This window comes from Nipponia nippon, unplaced genomic scaffold, assembly GCF_047370975.1.
Source record: "Nipponia nippon isolate SJK-2023a ecotype South Korea unplaced genomic scaffold, ASM4737097v1 scaffold_2, whole genome shotgun sequence".
NCBI lineage: Eukaryota > Metazoa > Chordata > Aves > Pelecaniformes > Threskiornithidae > Nipponia > Nipponia nippon.
Genome location: NW_028262336.1, coordinates 128,113,138 through 128,132,290, shown reverse-complemented (window position 1 = coordinate 128,132,290; position 19,153 = coordinate 128,113,138). Strand labels below are relative to the sequence as shown.

General features: G+C 43.7%; 1 protein-coding gene across 3 annotated transcripts; it reads right to left on the bottom strand.

The window, feature by feature from the left end:
* Positions 1-254: 254 nt before the first annotated feature.
* Positions 255-18,121, bottom strand: LRRC32 (leucine rich repeat containing 32). 3 transcript variants are annotated; one of them, XM_087757417.1, is made up of 3 exons: positions 17,879-18,121; positions 9,569-9,659; positions 255-4,931 (listed from the first exon to the last, which is right to left on the bottom strand). In XM_087757417.1, the coding sequence occupies exons 2-3, from the start codon at positions 9,653-9,655 to the stop codon at positions 2,991-2,993; spliced, it is 2,028 nt and encodes a 675-aa protein (XP_087613543.1). In that variant the 5' UTR covers positions 9,656-9,659; positions 17,879-18,121; the 3' UTR covers positions 255-2,990. The 3 variants fall into 3 exon arrangements, with proteins under 3 accessions (XP_087613543.1, XP_087613544.1, XP_009474753.1); XM_087757418.1 differs by lacking the exon at positions 17,879-18,121 and adding an exon at positions 17,759-17,872; XM_009476478.2 differs by lacking the exon at positions 17,879-18,121 and adding an exon at positions 12,966-13,514.
* Positions 18,122-19,153: the final 1,032 nt, after the last annotated feature.

Below are 19,153 nucleotides of genomic sequence, written 5' to 3'. Positions count from 1 at the left end.
TGCATGCAACAATTTTTTAAAAAAAAGTTTGCATTGGCTGCATAAAACCCACATGCTCTACTACGTATCCCAGAATCCCAGAAGGATATTGCCTGGATAAGCAGCATGAGCTCTCTTTGCATCAACAGAGGCTGTTGCAAGGACTTTATGAAAAAGCAGTGAATGAGGGTGTAAATTTTGGTTGCAAAATCACAGTCAAAACAGCCTGTATCATGCCAACTATTAGGACAATGGGGCTAACTGATGGAAAGATGTGTAATGTGTGAGTAATGGCTATGTTTGATGCAGGATCAGGTACTTTGGCGTTTGGGCTTCTTGCAGGCATAGAAGCAGAAAGGGGAGGCAAGAGCTGGGGCTGTCATCTGCATACCCCTATTTTGAGGAACAACATCATGGAAAGCTCCCATTTCTCCCTGTTTTCTCTCTCTTTGCTCTTTTATTTATATTTTCTTTCCCTCATGCTCCTCATCCCATCCAGGATAACAGAATTGGCCAGAGTGGGCTCCTGTCACTTCTTGGTTGTTTACGCTGGTAACAGAGAAATCCAAATGAGCCATGCTGCACTTTACTTCTGAGGCTTATTCCTCGAGAAAGCTGTTTCTGCTCCCAGGGAAGTCAATGGAAGTCTAATTAGTCCCAGATGTTTAGTAATAACAAGTACTTCCTTTTGGTAGAGCCAAACAAAAGCAGTGTTAAAACCATTAATTAAATGGGTTTGGCTCTGTCATCAGGTTATTAACTAATTCCAGTCATGGCAGTCAAGCTAATACTGGCTCTCAGAAGGAGATATAATCTTGCCATGCTCAACACAAAAGGCACGAACTCAGTGTGTGGATAAATTAGCCCGCGTCTGGGCGCACAGCTCAGCTTGCTTTCACACCAAAGGAAAAGCTCACCAACTTCAGCATTGGGCTTCCAAATAATCCCTGAGATTACTGCTTGTGCAAACTTTCTCCTACAAGAATAAGAGCTTAAGCCAATGGGTAGCACTGGCTTTTGTAGGTACTAGATCAGCCCCTATTGCTGCTGACTGTGCAAATACTTGCCTACATCTTCAGTAGCTCTACTTGTTCTCCATTGGTTGTGTTCTAAGATATGAAGCAGATGTCCCTGCTTCAGGACCAGAAGGTAAAGGTCTAAGGTGGAGTCTGAACACCATAGAAAAATAGGAAGACATAGCTTTTTATGTGTGGAGCATTCCAAGCTGGTGCTTTAATATATTCACAACCCCGTGCTTTTTACAAAATTCAAAGGTGTTTTTATTGTACAAAATTTCACAATGAAAACTACCAGCCAGTTTCTTACATAACTGCTTTAAAAATAGAATTATACACCTTTTTTTAGTGTGTTAATTTTGACATTCACTAGCTGGAAGAAACAGAAATGGAGCAGCAATTTGACTCTGAGTTATTTACCTGGACAGGTTTTGGTTTGACCTCTCTCTTATGTGCCTTCATGTACAATTCCTGGCATTAACAGAAAACCTGATATAGCTCCTTTCGAAGCCATTGAACCCCGTTAGTAGGTCAGGCTCCCACTGTTGGTGAGCTTCTTTTCACTTCAAAAGGGTCAATCTGCTGTCAGAGTACGGGGCATAACATATGTCACTGTCAGCTTTTAGCAACGCAACAGGTTGGCCATGTTAAACCCATCAAAGAATGAGGTTCTACATAACTTCTTGCAGCCAGTCCTCTAGACCATAATAACTTTTTAGGGAGGGACAGTGGACCTCTGATCTGAATAATGGCCCAGGACTAGCTTCCCTGTGTATTGTTTCACACTGGTATCTTTAAAACACCTTTTTGCTCTCTAGCCTCCCATGACCTTTAAAAATAGGCATATTATTTTTTTGCATTGAAATGCAACTGTATGTAGTGAATTCCCAACAGTTTTCCTTAGAAATATAAATATTTCAGTCCAATGGCAGCTGGCTGAAATTCATTCTCCAAGATTTTTCTTTTAAAAAGCGTTCACCCCAGAGATGAATTTCTTCACATTAAACCCAGTTAAATATGTATTGCACGTGAGGGGCAAATTTCTCCTCTTTGAGTTGAACTGTGGACCTGTGACCTTCTGAGCAGATCTGGGTAAAATACAACACAGCTGTTTCACACCTGAGATTTCTCTTACATTCCTCTTGGGTATTAAGTGCCAAGACTAATGAACCTCATCTACCTCTCGTGCCTTGCTCCAGTGGCTGGAGCAACATGCTACAAGGAAAGGGAGGTATCCAAAGAGGTTCCTACCACCAAGGTCTTTGATTCCCATGGATAGACATGGATTTTCTAAATGGCAGCCATGAGCACAACAGACATGAACTGTGTTTTCCTTTTTTCGCTAAATTCTCCTTTTTTTGGAACTCATGAGAGATTTACAACCAACTTCAAGGACTGAAATATTGTTTATTGGCCTGCCCTGGCATTGGCTTGTATGATTTAAGCTTAAGAAGGGTTAGGAGCTGTTATTCCTAACCAGTTAGGAAAAAGCAAACCTCATAGCTCAAAGCAAAATATCTCATGGAGGCACATAACTTTGAGAAGGGCTTTCCTACTCAGCTGATGTCATCAATGACTGTCATAAAAAGGTGATTCAGTTACAATGCTCAATTTGCTTAAAGTCTTTCTGTGACGGTGAGATCACAAAGTATCTCTGAGCTTAGTGAAAAGTCTCAAGACCTTAGAGGGCTTTTTCTTTTGGTCTGGTTTAAATGACACATCCCTCAAAACAACAGCAGGGCTTTAGAGTGGCCTCTTCTACCACTGTATAAACTTTTTAAGCAGATCTGCTTGTGAATGAAGCAAGTGCAAAACATGGCAAATTCTCCTTTCAGTTCCTGCAACCCAGAGCACTATAGTGGTGCAGTTCAGGGGCGCTTTGAAACTTGTCTTAAAATCCACAGTTAAAAATCAAAGATGAGAATTTTACCCTTCATTTCTACACACCGGCAGTGTAGCACCTGATTTCTTCGGTTTTCAAGGCATTTTGTGTTCCTATGCTTTAAACTGATGGCTAAAGTTTTGCCTGCGGAAGCAAAAAAATGAACCCACGCCAATGATGATCACGGATAAAACCAAAACAAATGTTAATATAATAAGGAAGTTGATTTTCTTTAGATCCTCTTTTTCACAGTCTTCTGGTCTAATGTTCCCGATGTGCATTTCTTCCTGGTACCCAAAGTTCTGAGTGTACTGGCACGTTAAGTGCTCCACATTGGGGATCTGGACATTTTTGTTCTGGATCATTGATGAGAGCCAGATGTTTCCACAACAGTTGAGTGGGTTCCCAGTGAGATACAAGTTTTTAAGGGAATTTTCTAATGCTAAAATATTGCTGTTCTGTAATGTACTAAACTTATTGTTCCGTAGGTCCAGAACTTCCAATGGAGAGTCACTACCCCACTTAGGCAGCCAGTTCAGCTGATTTTCAGAGAGGTTTAAATGTTTAAGGTGACTAAAACCAGGCAAGTCAATATTTAAATCTATCAGGCTATTGCCATGTAAATACAAATATTCCAGAGACTTTTCCAGCCCTGATAATGCTTTAACTTCTATCTTCAGTCCGGGGTTCATGGAGAGATCCAAAACAATCAGAGAAGTCTTGTAGAAAGTGTATGCTGGTAGGATGTTCAGCATGTTGTCGGCTAGGTACAAGTACTGAAGAGCAGGAGAATCAACAAATGATACGCAACCACTTTCCTCTCCGGCAAGTCTTTGCTTAGCTAATCCTGAGTACATGCTGCAAAGGCTGATATTATTGCTCAGTAGATTAAGTAGTCTGAGGCTAGGAAGACTTGAGAAGATATCAAATTGCAGGGTCTGAAGTCGGTTGTTTTGAATATAGAGCTCCTTCAAATTTGACAACGTGCCAGCATCTAGGAGAAGGTTCTGCAAAGCATTGTAGCTCAAGTCGAGGACAGTTAGGGAGATCAATGCACTGCCATAAATTACTGCAAATTCCTGAAGACAGTTTTTACTGAGATTAAGGGTGTGAAGCGACAGCATTGATTCAAAGAACTCATTCGGAATGGATTTGATTTCATTATAACTTAAGTCTAAATATGCAAGCTGGGATAAATAAAGAGAACTTTTGTTTCTACTTTGCTTCTGATCAAGAAGATGAAAAGAAGCATCTAGCCATTCGTTTTCCATATAGTCCATTTTATTATGAAGGGATTCAGCAGTGAGCTGGATTAAATTCTTTGATAAATTCAGAGTTATGAGCTTATTTACCTGGGGGAAGACTGGGAAGTGAAGCAGTTTGTTTTCACTCAGGTCCAAACATCTTAAGCTATATTCATCATCTGACTCTGTGGTGTGGAAGGTCTCAATGCTATTCCTGCTAAGGTCAAGTATCTCTAGCTGCCTGAGGTTGAAATCAGAGATGCAAGTAATTGAATTCATGGAGAGATTGAGTTTGGAAAGGTTCACTAGAGTCTCAAAAGCACCTTCTTCTATTTCCATGATGATATTACTCTGAAGATCTATCTCCACAAGATTGGGAGATCCCTGAAACATCTTGTGTGATATCATTATAATACTGTTGTCTGCCAAGGAAAGGTACCGCAGTGCTGGAGCTTGTTTAATGAAATACTCAGCCATCCCGTTGTACAGACTGTTGTGGGACAAGTCCAGTATTTCCACCTTGGGTAAAAGTCCAATCCCCTCTGTCCCATTCTGAGCAAGCTCATACAAGTGATTGTTGGCTAAATTTATTTCCAGCAAACTTGTCATGTGTGCAAAGACTCCAGACGTGATGAAGTTTATCTGGTTAGAGCTTAAATCCAGGCACTGGAGGGAAGTGTAAAATGATAACGGCATTTCAGGGATGCTTTGAATCAGATTTCCAGACAGATCTATTTTGTTTACCTTTGGATGGAACTCACGAGGGATTTGGTGGAGGTCTTTGTTGTGGCAAAATGCCTGCAAGTTTGTCTGCCAGAAAAAGAGAGAAAAGGGGTTGTCACATGACAAATGAAAAACATCTTTGCGTGAAACATAAAGGAAATAACATTCAGCATCCAGGCAGATCCTTTTTCTGAAAGACTGATCGCACTATTTTCTCTGAGCATTCAGACAGCAAGAACAACAATCCTAACACTTCTTTGCAGCTAACAGCACTCATTTAATTTTAAAGACATTTCTGACTTACAAGAGTAGAGAGTTTTATCTGCATGAGATACCTACTAAATGTTCTTTTTGTACCTTTCTCCTGGGCTCATTTTAATAGTCCCAAGTGAAGGAGTTTTGCCCTCTTTCCATTGCAATCAAGCACCGTTTCCTCACTTTTGTTCTGATGCTTAATTTTCTCAGCTTCATCGCTGTATTAGATTTTGCAAACTCTACTTGCAGTAGTAAGTAGTACTTAGAAGAGCTTCACTCTGTTGGCAGCATAGGTCCCAAAGAAGGAGGTGGAGAAACATATAAAGATCCTATAGCACAAACCCCATGTCTCTCCTTCTTAGTCACACCCTCAGATATTTGATCATGTCTTCCTTTAGCCATGGCTTAGTTAAGCAATGCATCTTTAACCAAATGGGTCATTCAACAACTGAAACATTTCTGATACAAATCTCCAAACTCTTCCTGCTTTTACCATCCATGTTTATCCTTTTCCTAAGGCAACAGTTCCCTTGTATGAGGAGCACTCCACAAGACACCCGTGATACAAGATGGAAAAGACAAATTATGTAAAGTCAGCTTTTGAGAGGAAAAAAGCTGTGATGTGCAGTGAGGGTCATGCCTTTTCAGTCCAATTCTCAGCAAAAGGGTAGAGAAAAAAACCAAGTTTCAAAGTCAAATTCATCTTCTAGATGCATGTCTGTTTAATTACAGCTAGGACTGAATCTGCGTCCAGGGCAAAATTTGGAGTGTGTGTACATAAGGAATGTTGGAAACATGAACATGATCATCTTTGCATAAATGTCAAGCTGTATTTTGTTATTAAGGAGAACACATAGCAGCGGGAGGAAGTGGAATGTGAAAGGCTTAGGCAGCATTTAATTTACTGGAGGAAAACTCTTGTTATGAATGTATTTGGGTGACTGGGTCATGTACTGTTTGTAGAAAGATCAGAAAGAAAAGAAAGAAAAAAAATCTGTTGAATCTTAACTTCTGTGGAGAAGCAGAATCCAGATTCCATGACGCAAAGCTTTTCAGACATTAAAGAAACATTAAAAGTAAAAAATATTAAAAACCATATGTTTCATGTGACCTCTTAGGTGAATGTAGTGGCAGGTCTGTTTAGGAGAAGTCGGGCAATAGTCAGCATTTTGTGAATCTCTTTTGCATCATGTGAGTTTTGGAGACTGCACAAATATGTGCCAGAGAAGGGTCAGTGCTCATCCAAAATCTAGATATACACAGGCTGCTTCTCAGTCCTTCCCATGATACATCTTTCCCAAAGATCCCAAGTAAATGACCTATTAAAGCCTGAATCCCCTCCTTTTTTCCCTCCAAATCACTCACATCTCCCCTAGCTAAACAAATTAGAAAAAAAGAGAAGAGAATTTTCTGGCTTCTCCCTGAAATTATTTCTTTCCTGCAAAGAATTGCTTATTTTGAGCTAAAATGTGCACAGAGCTGGGCTTAGCTCTGAGGCTCAGGAATGGAGCAGGAATTCTCTTCTTCATTTTGTGGAAGAGGGAGAAGCTAGAAGGATGCAAAAATCCAGAGTGAAAAAGCAGCAGCCACTTTGCAGCCTGAGGCAAATGTCAGGTTTCTTCCCACACTTTGAGCCAGATCTCAACAAGTGTTGAGCACCCTCCGCTCCCTCTGGGCACCCAGCACAGTAGCAAAGTCCCGATCCAACTCACGTCGGCATCAGTCGGCTGGTTTTCACTGAAGTCAATGGGGGAGAGGTTAGTCCCAGTTCACCATGTATCTTGCAGGATTGGGCCTTTAATCTGCATCCATTGAACCCTCCCAGTGATAAAAGGGACTAATAAAATCTATGCCTCCCACTCTCTGACATTTGTTCCTATAATATTTCCCCTCCCATTTTTTTTAACTTTCAGTCTTTTTCACCGACTATTTTGATCCTTGCTGAATTTCTTATCTAGTCTGTTCTGCACCATCTTTTCTTCCCCAAGGCTCAAACTGCATGAATTTTATTCTCATCGGCACTAGGAAGAAAAGATGAAACATGTCTCGGTGGGATGGAGCAAACAGCATCTGTTTGCATGTGTATCTCCCCTCCTCCCACCCCGTAGCCCAATTGGTTGGCAGCCTGAGGCTGGAAAAGAGGTTTTTGGCAGTCTCACGTTCTGACTTCAACACCTCTGCCGATGCTGCCACTGATTTGTTTGAAGTCCATTGGCAAGAAGTATTGCAGGGTGGGGAGCACTTGGTCCTTTGGTGTCTGGTCTCATTCAGGTGCTGGTGAAAAAATGACCCAACAGCTCAAAAGTTGAGCATTGCTTGGATTCTGACTCCGATTCTTCAGTGCTCAGTGCTGGGTGGAAGTTGTCACCCACCTTAGTAAGAGCCCTACAAAGAAAGCAACTGGATCCAAGTATCTACCTGTGTTGTCCTGTATCAACTCATGAGTGTTTGAACCAAAGAATCTGGGCTGGAGCCACTTGGCATCAGCTTGCACTTGCACGATGTCCATGTCCATTCTCTAGAAGAGCTTCCCAGGTAGAGGCTCAGCTACACAACAAAATCTTAGCTATTGTTTTCCCAGCTACCACGTATCGACTGATTTGTGATACCCAGATACGCATGCGTTCTTGCACAACCTCCATGCAAGGTAATATATAATTTGCTGGAAACCCTTCTCTTATATGAATTATTTGAAAGCTCCACCTTTCCTAGTTATGAATTAGCAGAAACATCTTTCTTTGGGAGGTAAAACATGAACAAGTGGAAACCCCTCTCCTTGGATGTCAATATGAGTTAGGAAGAACCTCCTGACATTTAAGCTATGCTTTGTTGTCTCTCAAATGGGCAGATGTGCAGTAACTTGTATAATCACTGCAGCTCACTCCCATGTTGGGGTCTGATAGGGACTGTTTACTTCCTAAAACCTCTTTTACAAGACTTTGGTTCAACAACAGGAGCACCAGTGGTGAGTCAGAGAGGGGCACAGGTTTCTAATTCATTCCTCTTTCAGCAAATCTGGGATTTCATTTCTGAGCCTTTGGCATTCTAAAGGTGTCACCACAGGGCAAGTACCATGTAAAACAGTGAGGCTGTGATGAAAAATCTTCATGTGAAGTAAGTGGGACTCCTGATGGACCCATCAGCTAATCCGGTAGCTCCCTCTTCTTCAAGCTTAAAGATTTGGATGTAATCCCCTGTGTTTGGATTTACACCCTCCTCCTTCCATTGGACCAAACGTCCAGCGAAGGAAGACGAGCAAAGCTCCATCGACATTAGCAATGCTGAGCTGTTAATTTATACCAGATGAGCATCCCAGCCCCTGACTGCAGTGTGTTTTCTGTCGGGGCTGAATTTATCCCAGCCTTGTTGTGTAGATCCTTGGGTTGTAAGCTTGATAAAAGCAATTTACAGTGGAGTGGTGGAAAGCATGTGTTTACTTCTCAGCAATCAGCCTGATCTCTGACCCATCAAGAAACAGGACAGGGTGAATCTGCTTGCATTATTGCATGTCTCGCCCAGCCTTCACGTGGATATGATACATGGGACTCAAGCTGTCATGTTTACAGTGGCTTCATCAGTCTTCCCTCTCCAGCCAATGAACTGAGCTTCCCAGTCACCTTCCCAAGATCTTTTTATATATACTAGGTCTTAATTTCTCTGGAATTCAGGAAGTGCAGCAATACAGCAGGGTGGGCAGGAATGGAATGAGTCCCATAAGGGAAATGTGTACAGCTAGCAAATTATTTTTTTCCCTATTTTGGAAATTCTTGAGGATTTGTGCTGAACAGCTTCAATGTTAAAAAAAAAAAAAGAAGTATTTTTAAATGGCCTGTTACAGTCAAAAGCACTTGGATAAGGAAGGGAGCAAGTTCAGCTATGAATAACATTTATAATATTGTATCAGATACTTGCAAAAATTCAAGGACCAAATTTTGTACTGAAGCGAGAGGTTTTGTCAATTCTTTTACCTCCAGCAGAAGTCAGGTACAACTCCCCTGGCAGCAATGCTGTGTCAGAGCAGAGGAGGTCAGTCTCCCTTACAAAAGGGCTGATATAGATGTATTTCACAGAAGATGCTTTGTTTAAAGCACAAAGAACTCGGGCCTGATATAAAGTAGTTGATTCCAGGTCTAAGTTCTTTCACTGTCTCAGCCACAGAACCCCTGTACAGTCTTGAGGAAATCAGGTCAGATTTCTTTTAACCAGCTCCCCCTTAGAAAAAAACAGAGATAATGACCCTTCTTTCTCCCCCCCCTTTTTATGCGCTCTCACTACAACATGGACATAGCCTGAGAATGGCTGGCTGAGCATCCACTAACCCAGCAAAGCCCACCTCTGCCATCACAGAGAGCCTGGTCCTGGGGGCATCTCCCTTCTCAGAGACCATAGCTATTTGTGCAGTGCCTGTAACAAGGGGGTCCCAACCTCATCCAGGATCTCAAGGGGCCTGAGTAGGGAGACAGTCTTACCGTTTCACAGGACATCCCCTCTGTGGGCTGATAGTTAGAGGTCCCTCTGTTCACCACTGCCAGGAAGAAGATGATGTACAGTTTCATGGTTCTGCAGGTAAAAGTAATTACAGTCAGATTTCAAATGTGACACCAGTGGTCGACGCATGGGAAAGCTGGTGCCAGATCATCACCTAACATGGAGAAGCACACATGCAGTGCGATAAATTAACCCATCTCTGAGTCTACACGACTTACGAGCTACCTATGTACTTTTGCATCCCTTTGAGCCTGGTGGGAAAAAGAGAGATTTTCATGAGGACTTGAAAGGAAGGTCCAAGGCATTTCATGGGATTGCCCCGGTGTGATTTCAGCTGCTGCCTAAATGATACCCAGGCCACCCAATGAAGTCCAGATGCTCAAGCTGGGCAGTGTCTCTGGCATCATGGAGAAAGACAACCACTGAAGACTGAGTTACCATCACTCTCCCCAGAGAGGCAGCTCAGGTACTTTCAACTGGACTGGAGTTTTGGGGTGCCAAGTCCTGAGCAAAGAGAACAGGTGCCACTCAGAAACAATAAGCATTGGGAACAGTTTCCATCCACAACACTTTCCACTCCTCTCATCCCAGAGTGTCAAAGGGCTTTTACACACTCATCCAGATTTGTTAAAATAAACAGCTTAAAGAATGGACTGAGAACTTTTTGTCCAAATGTTAGTTTTCCATTTTATAAATCCCAGGTATGGGCAGGCTTTTAAATACATTTGAAAGCAGATGCCTTACAAAGAGACAGATATAAAATGTAATGGATTTGTGTGAAATGAAGGATTCATCAGAGTTTAACTGTTTGGAAAGCACTCCAGAAAAAGAGCATAGAAATAACTGCAAAAGGAGCAAACAACACTGGGAGGCCTGTCACTGGGCAATGGGAGAAAAATGCAAACGAAGCCAAGGGAAAGCATTCGTCCTTCAAACGGCTTGTTTCTAGATGGACACTAATGAAGTCTCTGGCTGCGGTCACCACTGATGTGAGTGCCAGATATCACTTCTTTATGACAGCCTCTGTTGCAAACATGCTGAATCTGCCTATATTTGTATGGCTTCTTGCAGGCAGATCTGGGCTGGTCCTGCTCGCATCCAGAGCCAGTGAGACACACGCCAGCTCCCAACTGGAAACCATGCAGCAGTGCTTAGCTAGCACTGTTCTTAAGTCTTTCCAGGAGCAAGCCTGCATCTGGCAAGCTCCAAACACCCGCCAATCCCATGCACATATGCCGCCAAAAACCGGCATCAATGTACCATTACTCAGCGGCTTCCACCCGCAGAGCATCAGGAGGCTGGAAACAAAATAGGTGGGATCACTCCCAGCTAGTGGAGATCCCTCTGCTCAGTCACTGTTTGATGGATGCAGCTGATGGCCACACTCCCATGCAGCAATGGCAACTGTTGAAGAGCAATGTCAACAGGTTCACTATGGGAACCTGCCCATCCCTCCACTTTCCAACCAGAGAAAAGAGTTGTGTACTAGGAAGAGAGAAACTGGGGGAGGCTTAGGCCACAGATACTCTGTTTTCAGATTGCACATTCCTTCCAGTTCAAGGAAACAACTAGTGATGGATGATGATCTGGGACCCCAAGGTGAAAGAGCTTGGAGTTTGTCTTTCGGGCTCAGCAGCAGGATCAGAACTATGTTTCCCCGCTCTAAAACAAGACCAAGGATGTTCATTCTCAACTCTTTTAATTATTGTTTGCAAAATAATACACTGAAATCTTCCTATGGAAGGAGGAATTGCTGATACCACCATCTATAATGTCTTTGTCATTCCCCCTCTGTTCCTCATTCCCCAGGCTTAGAGGATTGGGTGTCTCCTCTAAGGAGGAGAAAATGAGTTTTATCGTTTGGGTATTAGTTTGCTGGAACGGAGAGAGAAGATAAACATACCAATGATTACAAGGCTTTACTCAGAGCCCACAAATGGAAATTGTTTCTGTTTAAATACAATTAATTAAGCCGACAGAATCTCCATGGATATTATCCACAACAGGGCACCACCCTGATGGACCGCGTTCATCCTGTGTGCTCTGCGATGTCTTCTCTTGTCACACTGCCAGTTCAAAAAATGGTCTTGAATGATAAACCTGACACAATCTGGGGTCTTAACATGCTTTGAAACTTCCTAAATTATAAGTTTATAAAGCAACAGGGAAATTGATGTATTTGAACACAAAAACCTGATTTAATTGCTTGCTGTGTAAGACAGACCTGTAGTAAGCAAGGACGCTGTCCCTCAAAGTGTTTCTAAGGTGGCTGTCACACCCTGAAGCCCTAGGATGTGGTGGTCTCTTCCAATATGAGACCACATGGACTCTGTCCAGAGGAGGGCAAGACACTCCTCATGGTACGGCACAACCTCCTTGCTCATGGGGATTGCCTTACCAAGGTGATATTCAGTTCAGCTGAAGAGCTTTTCCCTGCCTAGCTTTACTCTGGACAACACTTAGCGTCACCTAGCGTGACACAGCACTGGTCCCCCTCCTCTCTGCCCTCTGGACATGTCTCAGATGCCCACCACCCTCTCCCAGTGCAGAGCTCAGGGCTCACAGGACGCCCATTGCCCTGGTGTCGGAGGGCATCACCACTAAACCCTGCCTTCTGGCACTGGCATTCATGTCTCTAGCCACAGCTTACAAAAACAGTCCAGGAGCAGCAGTAACAGCAACTTGACCTAAAGGAGCTTTTAGTGCTCTGAGGCTTTCCCAGAATTGAAGCAGCTTTGTGCTCGGTGCCAGTTTGCTCCCACTGGCAGCTGTGATAAAAATCCCAGCGTACCTCAGAGCAGGACTGAGCTCCGAACTGTATTCAGCGTCACAGCTTTCCATCAGGGTACTTCAAAATTACCCAGCCCCATCCACAGCTGATTTCACTGAGTAACAGCTCCAAGAAATCTTATTAAGTGGGTCAAACAATTTAGCATCTAGAAAAAAACACGGTACCCAAACCACGTCAGCATGTCCATTTAACAGATGGGAGGGCAAAGGCAGAGAAGAGCTGTGATTTGCCCCAAGACACATTCGAAACCATGGAAGAAAGAACCAGGGTTTAATCCAAGTTTGCCCAGTTCCCACTCCAGAACAATATTTTTCTGCATCTCTATTACAATATTAACCCTGAAATAGCTTCATAGATGTTGCTAGTAGCTAACAACAGCAGCACCTTCCAAATTTCCCCCAAAGGTAGTTTTTGTTACTGCTTAGACAATTAACAGATATGTCCTCCTGTGCCAAAGAGAGGTTAAATATGAGAGAATACACGAAACACAAACCAGACTCCCCAGGGTCTGATCCTTTTTCACACAAGACTTTTTGCTGCCGTGTTAGAGCCTCCAGGGTTAAAAAGAGTGAATATTCCACATTTACCTTGTTTCAAGGGTTTCTTGCATCCCCAAACACAGCTTATCATGTCTTTAAAAGGCATATCCAGCTCTTCAAAACCAGCTCAGTCCTGGTACCGATGAAATTGTTCTTCAGCTTCACGTTCACCCATTCGGGATGCCAAAAGGCTCACTTGTAACTTCATAATGAAGGCATTTTCAGAGAAATAACCTCATTTAGGACAGCGTCTGCTTTAAATTATGTTGCTTGTCTTCCTCCGGACTCCTCTCCGGGCTCTTGCTGGGTCCTAGCCACCGCTGTGCTCCAGACGGAGTCAGCTACTGTGCGACATCCTGAAGCCCTTGCTCGGGGCAGGCGTTGAGAAACAAGGGAGATTTTTGCCAGAGAAACTGTCAGGATCGGGCCACGGGTTTGCTCAGGGAAATAAGTGACTTATCGTTGCTGATGCCATTGTTTAGCTGCGTGTGTGGTGCAAGGCAGAGTGTTTACTTTAGGGTTTTGTGTCCACAAGTTACATTCCTGGAGGGCTGCAGCCTCCTACCCCTCCACCTAAATCACTCTCTGCATCGTTAGGAAAACAGTACTTGAGGATTAAAGGTTTCAAATTCATGGCTGATAAATATAAAAGCCCAGAATCTAGAAACCTGTCCTGGAAGAAATAACTCTTTCTCTTTGTAGTGGTCCTGCTGATCAGGGTGTGATAGCAGTCTGCTGGCAGGACAGGGGTCCAGTGTCAGCTACAACACACCTGACTTGAAGAGTTTTCATGGCACAAAGCAGGAATTAGGGACCTTGATAAAGGTAGAGGGGTCCGAACATCCAGATGAGCTGCTGAAATTTTGGCAGCAAGTACATAGTGCTGAATCTACCAGACCTGCTAGGAAAAATTCCCATTGCAAAAGGGGTGTTTTTGTCCTGCAGCAGATGATTTCAGATTGCTTGGGAGTTCAGCTTTTTATTTATTATTTTGTGCTGCCCCCTAGGGCTGGCGAAGCTGTCTCATTGCTGATTTCCTCACTTCCTTTTGCTAATTAAGACCTGCTACTGGAAAACCCGCCTTTACATACATTTCCTCGTTACTGTCTCCCAACCTCACAAGCCTGAACTGTTGCAACACTCTTTTCCCATGGTTGAAATAATACACCAAAGAGCTGGGCTCTTACATCTCATCTGCTTTGCGTTGCAGGCTGAAATGAGAGGCATAAATGCTATGAAGAGGTAGCAGTATGCGTGAGGGCAGGAGAGGGCATAATTATGTGCAATGGACAGAAAAATCCACATTTAGCTCTCAGGAGAACGGTCTGCCAGGAAGATTATCACAACCCTGGACAGATTCCCCTTGACTGGGCTCTCAGACTAGTTTTGATCACCTTCCCCCAAGCACATAAGTGTCTTGAGCTTCCCTTGGTCAGACCTGGCTGCAGCGCTGCTTTTCACTTGATCCTTTTGGCACTCTCCCTAGAGCCAAGGCCTCCATCTGCAATCCCCTTGGGATAAGCAGGAAACTCATGTTGAAGCTGGGGACCGCACTGGTGTCCAGAGGTTTAAATGCCTTTTGGATGCTCTGAGTTTAGACTTCGCCTCGTCAGCAGCATGCAATAGCACTTGCAACACACAGACACTTTCACAAGGAAAACCTCAAAAATTTGAGGTCTTAAAGAAAAGAAAAATACTTTTTTTTTTTTTTTTAAATAGGATATTTTGATTTGATTTGGAGGTAGAATACAAATATCATGCCTGTAATGAAGAGTAGCAAGTGCCCTGGATGACTGCAGCTTCACATTTTCCTACACCTGGTTGTTCAGAACACTTTGGGAAGTTTGAATTTGCAGGAGTAAAAATAGCAGGATTTTTGTTGGTGGTGCTTTTTAAAAAGCCAGCTCTGTTCCTCAAGCTGTTTTACCAAGTGGCCAAGCAGCTGTGCCAGCTGAACTGTGAAGAAGAGCCTGGACAGAAACAAATGCCAAAGCAGGAGGGAAGGGCATGCACTGATTCTGCTGCTCAGGACATTGCTTCATTAAAACCACAGCCTTAGAGGCACACCAACCACACTGGGAAAGATCGGCGGTGTCCTTACCATCTTTGCCCTTTCCTAAAGGGTATCTGACAGCAAATAGTTTCAAAGACCCTTAAGCATTTGGCTGACTTCCCATTTTCAATATTTTCATGCTTTGGGCTACCCAGCAGTTTATACCTTCAAGTGGTGTTGAAACATTATCATGCTATGCACTTGGTAGCCACGTCTGCAGAGAAAGTGTCTCCTTCATCGGACAGATTGGGTCATCTCCATGGGCAAATTGGAGAATCAAGCTCTTTTGTCCACCTGCAAAAATAGCAAGGGCTGTCCCATCCCACTGACGCCAAAGGGTTTGCACCTATGACTCTGTGAAATCAGGCCCTTCCTGATTTTCCTGTGGTCTCCTCAGCAATCTCTGCCCGCTCCGTTTCTGCTAACATCAGCTAGATTTCATCCCACATCAACCGAATCCGGCGTGGGGATTAGGGCTGGTGGGCACCTCATCAGACCTCTCCTCTCCTCCAAAGCCTCCAAAGCCTCTTTCCAGACTGGCCTAGAGCAAGAAGGAAAAGCAAATCCAGCCTCTGGCTCTCACGAGCTGATCCGTAATCTGCTGGAGTTTCCCAAGGGTTTTAGATAAACAGAATATGTCTTAACGATTATGTGTCTTGAACCTCCAGACCTTTTGGAGTCTGTCCATCCATAACGCTGCTGCTTTCTAAGGCACTGCTTTTGGGTTGAGTCCTGTGTCGAGCTGCATGAATCAAAATCTCCAGAGAAGTAAAGAAAACAAGCTCCCGGCTTAGAAAGTGGGTCTGAACTGCAAGGGCAGGAGTGGGACAAGTATTGCTCCCTTTCAACTGGAATAGCTCCTTGGTGATTCATCCCACCAGGGAGCTGGAGACAACATTAGTATTAACCCTATTAAAAAATAAATAGCCCATGCCATCCTCAGCCACAGCCCTTGAGAAGGAGGCACAACTCCAGCTCATGAGACCCTAAAACAACTCCAGGAGCTGTTTCTCCTGGTTTGGTTTGCTCATGCTGTCTGCACTGTGCTTGGTCTCTCATGGGCAGATGCAGCCTCCTGCCCCTCTGGTGTCGAGTCCACACATCAAAATAAGGACTCCTACATCTCCTGTAACCCCAGCATGGCTTTTCTCCTGTCTTTTGAAGCTGCTGCCTTCCTTCTTTCTCTCTCTCTCTCTCTGTTCTCTCTCCATGTGCTTCTCTATCAGGTGTGCAGCCAACAGCATTTCCCCACCAAAAATTAACCCTTCCAATTAATTGGACACACAGGGTTTAACCTGTTCCCTTACTTTATTCGCCTTTTTTCCTACTCCTCTCTCTTCTTTCCAGAAGAGAAAATGTAAATGAATAAGAATTGCACGAAACCCACCAGCATGGAGACTTTGTGAGCGAGGGGCTGGGCGAAGGGACAGCAGCAGATGGGAAAATGAAAACACTTCCGTCAGCAAAAACTGACGTAAACTGGCATTTGCAGATTAAACTATCTGAACACAGAATCATAGAATCACAGAATGTCCTGAGTTGGAAGGGACCCACAAGGATCATCAAGTCCAACTCCTGTCTCTGCAAACATGAAATACTCTCCCTGGAGAACAAAATTCCTGGAGAAACTCAAATCCAGGAACCAAATCAGAATCTTTTCTCACCAGTGGTAATCTAAGCACAGCAAAAAGAGAGAAAAATTGGCTTTTAATTCAGCAATTTTTCTTTTACTGACAGTGGAGTCAGTGTTTGAGAAAAGGTGTACTCAATTGATAAAATGAAGTGAGAAAAATTATTTCTGATAGATTTGACTTGCACAATACTGATGTCCCTCCTTTAATCCATCCATCATGGTATTAGTAAAAGGCCAAGCACTGATACAGTCACTAAGCTGTAGCCATCTGCTTTAAAAAGAGATCACTGATTGTGAATTTTTGTTACTGAAAACTAATTTCAGCATTTTAGAATAATTAGATGATTTTCAAGTTGAGATGATTACATCTTAGTAAAAAACCAGATTTCCACTGTTGAGGAAAGCCAAACTTTGGCTTCTATTTAAGGGAAACATATTTGTACTTATATCAAAAATACAACAGAGTTTGGCTTTAGAAAATTATCTGTGACTTTTATATAAACTAAGATTTTCTAAAACTTTACTATTTCCAAATATTGTCTAAACATTAATTCCTCGTGATGACAGTCCGGATGCAGCAAAACACTACAGTAAGTCATCATTCACCCAAGGTGACATTCAAGCTGTTATGCTCTTAAGAGTAGAAAAATAACCCTGCCATCTCACACCTCGTGCTCCAGCAGGGAGAGTTCAATGTCAGCACTGATAGAAGAGCAGACGAGCTAAACAGCATTTTGCCCACTTTACCCGGGGACTGTGTGATTTGCCCAGGGCTATATTAGGATTCAGTGTCGGAGAGCTGGGCGAGCAGCATTTAACTGGCACACAGTGCTGATCTCTGCAGCACTCCTGGTTCAGAGCGCTATGATGCAGTAACACCATAAATAGACTAAAGTCCTGTGAAGAAAGAAAAACAAAAAACCATCTCCCCATCTTCCATTACCATAAACACGGAGAATAATAACAAAGCAGGCATATGACAACTGTATTGTTATAAACTAACCGGTGCCTCCTTAACGTAAAGAATCTAACTCGCTGCAGTGCAAGTCCCTGATGGATTAAATATACAGCTGTGTGGACAGAGCCATCTATACCGTGTGTTTAGTCCGTTCCTCAGCCTATTCATAAACACAATATATTTTATTTATACAGTACCTTCCTCATCTATGTTATTTTTAAAGGCTGCAGCTCTAAGTCACCGGAGTCCCCGTCTCTCCCGCAGTCGAAAGCTCAACTTTCCAGCAAGCTCCCGGTTTCGCACGCTTCTCCACGTACCTGCTCTGTGGCTGGAGGAGGAGGAGGAGGAGGTTTCGCCTCTGCTTGCAGCCTTCTGTCTCCCGGACTCTCCCAGCAGCCTTTCCAGCGCAAACCGAGGAAGAGTTTCCTTGGGGAAGTTGTACCTCTGTTGCATGCCAGCTGACTAAAACTCTGCGAGCTCCGAGAGAAGTTTGAAGTCACAGAGAAAAAAAATACTCCCCATAGACTGGTCCTTGAATTCATTCCTTCGCAGTCATGAGCTCTTATATATTCCCAGGCTCCCACGAGCACGTGAATACATACCTCCGTAATAGTTTTAAAATGTGTGTGTCCTCTGCGCTTCTCTTTATTTTCCATTTCGTTCACTCAACCTTGGCTTATTTCCTGCAGTTTCTCAGCTGGTAATTACGCTCCTCTCGTATTGACACATGAAACAGTCTGTGAATACCACAAAAAATCCCCTCCACAGGCTTCGGGGACATGTGCTTGTCTCTGAAGTTCGCCGTGCCTGTCTCACAGATGCGAGCGTGTGCTTTCGACCTGCAGGTTCTCGGGCGCAGCGCTTGCCGGGGCTGGGGTAAATCATGGGGACTGAGCTGGCTGCAAAACCTAAACTCCAAGTCCGTGCAGGATGGGGTGTGTAGGAAAAGGATATACTGGAGGGAAGCATTGCAGTAGGGCAAACACATCGCGTTTGGTGTCCCAACAGCTCAGGTGTGTCTCTGTGGCACAGCAGTGGGATGGCTGAATGCACCCTTGGGGGAAAGGATAAATTCAATTTAATGCTTGAATAGTCAATAATGTAAATGCCTTCAAAAAGGGAAATGGGATGAATTTTCATTTCTTTTCATTGGGTGTGAAACTCCCTTTTATTTCAGAAGCAATGCTCTCATGTAAATCAGTGGGAGACCTGCACATTGCCCATGTTGTCTACTTCTGCTTAGAAGTGTCCTGATACCTGGGCAGCTGTCCACTGGCTCCACGTGTTAGTTTGCAGGAATACAAACTTCTGATTGGGTTTTCCCAGCTCTTGAGCGGGTGTCTTAGGATGAAACCAAGTCTTGGCTTCACCAACCAGGACTCAATCTCCCTTGGGCCACCCTGCCGGGGAGCTCCCACAGGCACCGGGGACCACCGCAAACCTCCCACCTTCTCCCCTAAGTGCATGAGGAGCACCTCCACCCAGTGACCTCCCGCTCGGAGGAGAGGTTTGGCTTCAGCATCGTGTGTTTTCCCCACTTTGCACTAAGAGGTGCAATGATGACCAATGATTTTCACCAAAAAAATGGGGTG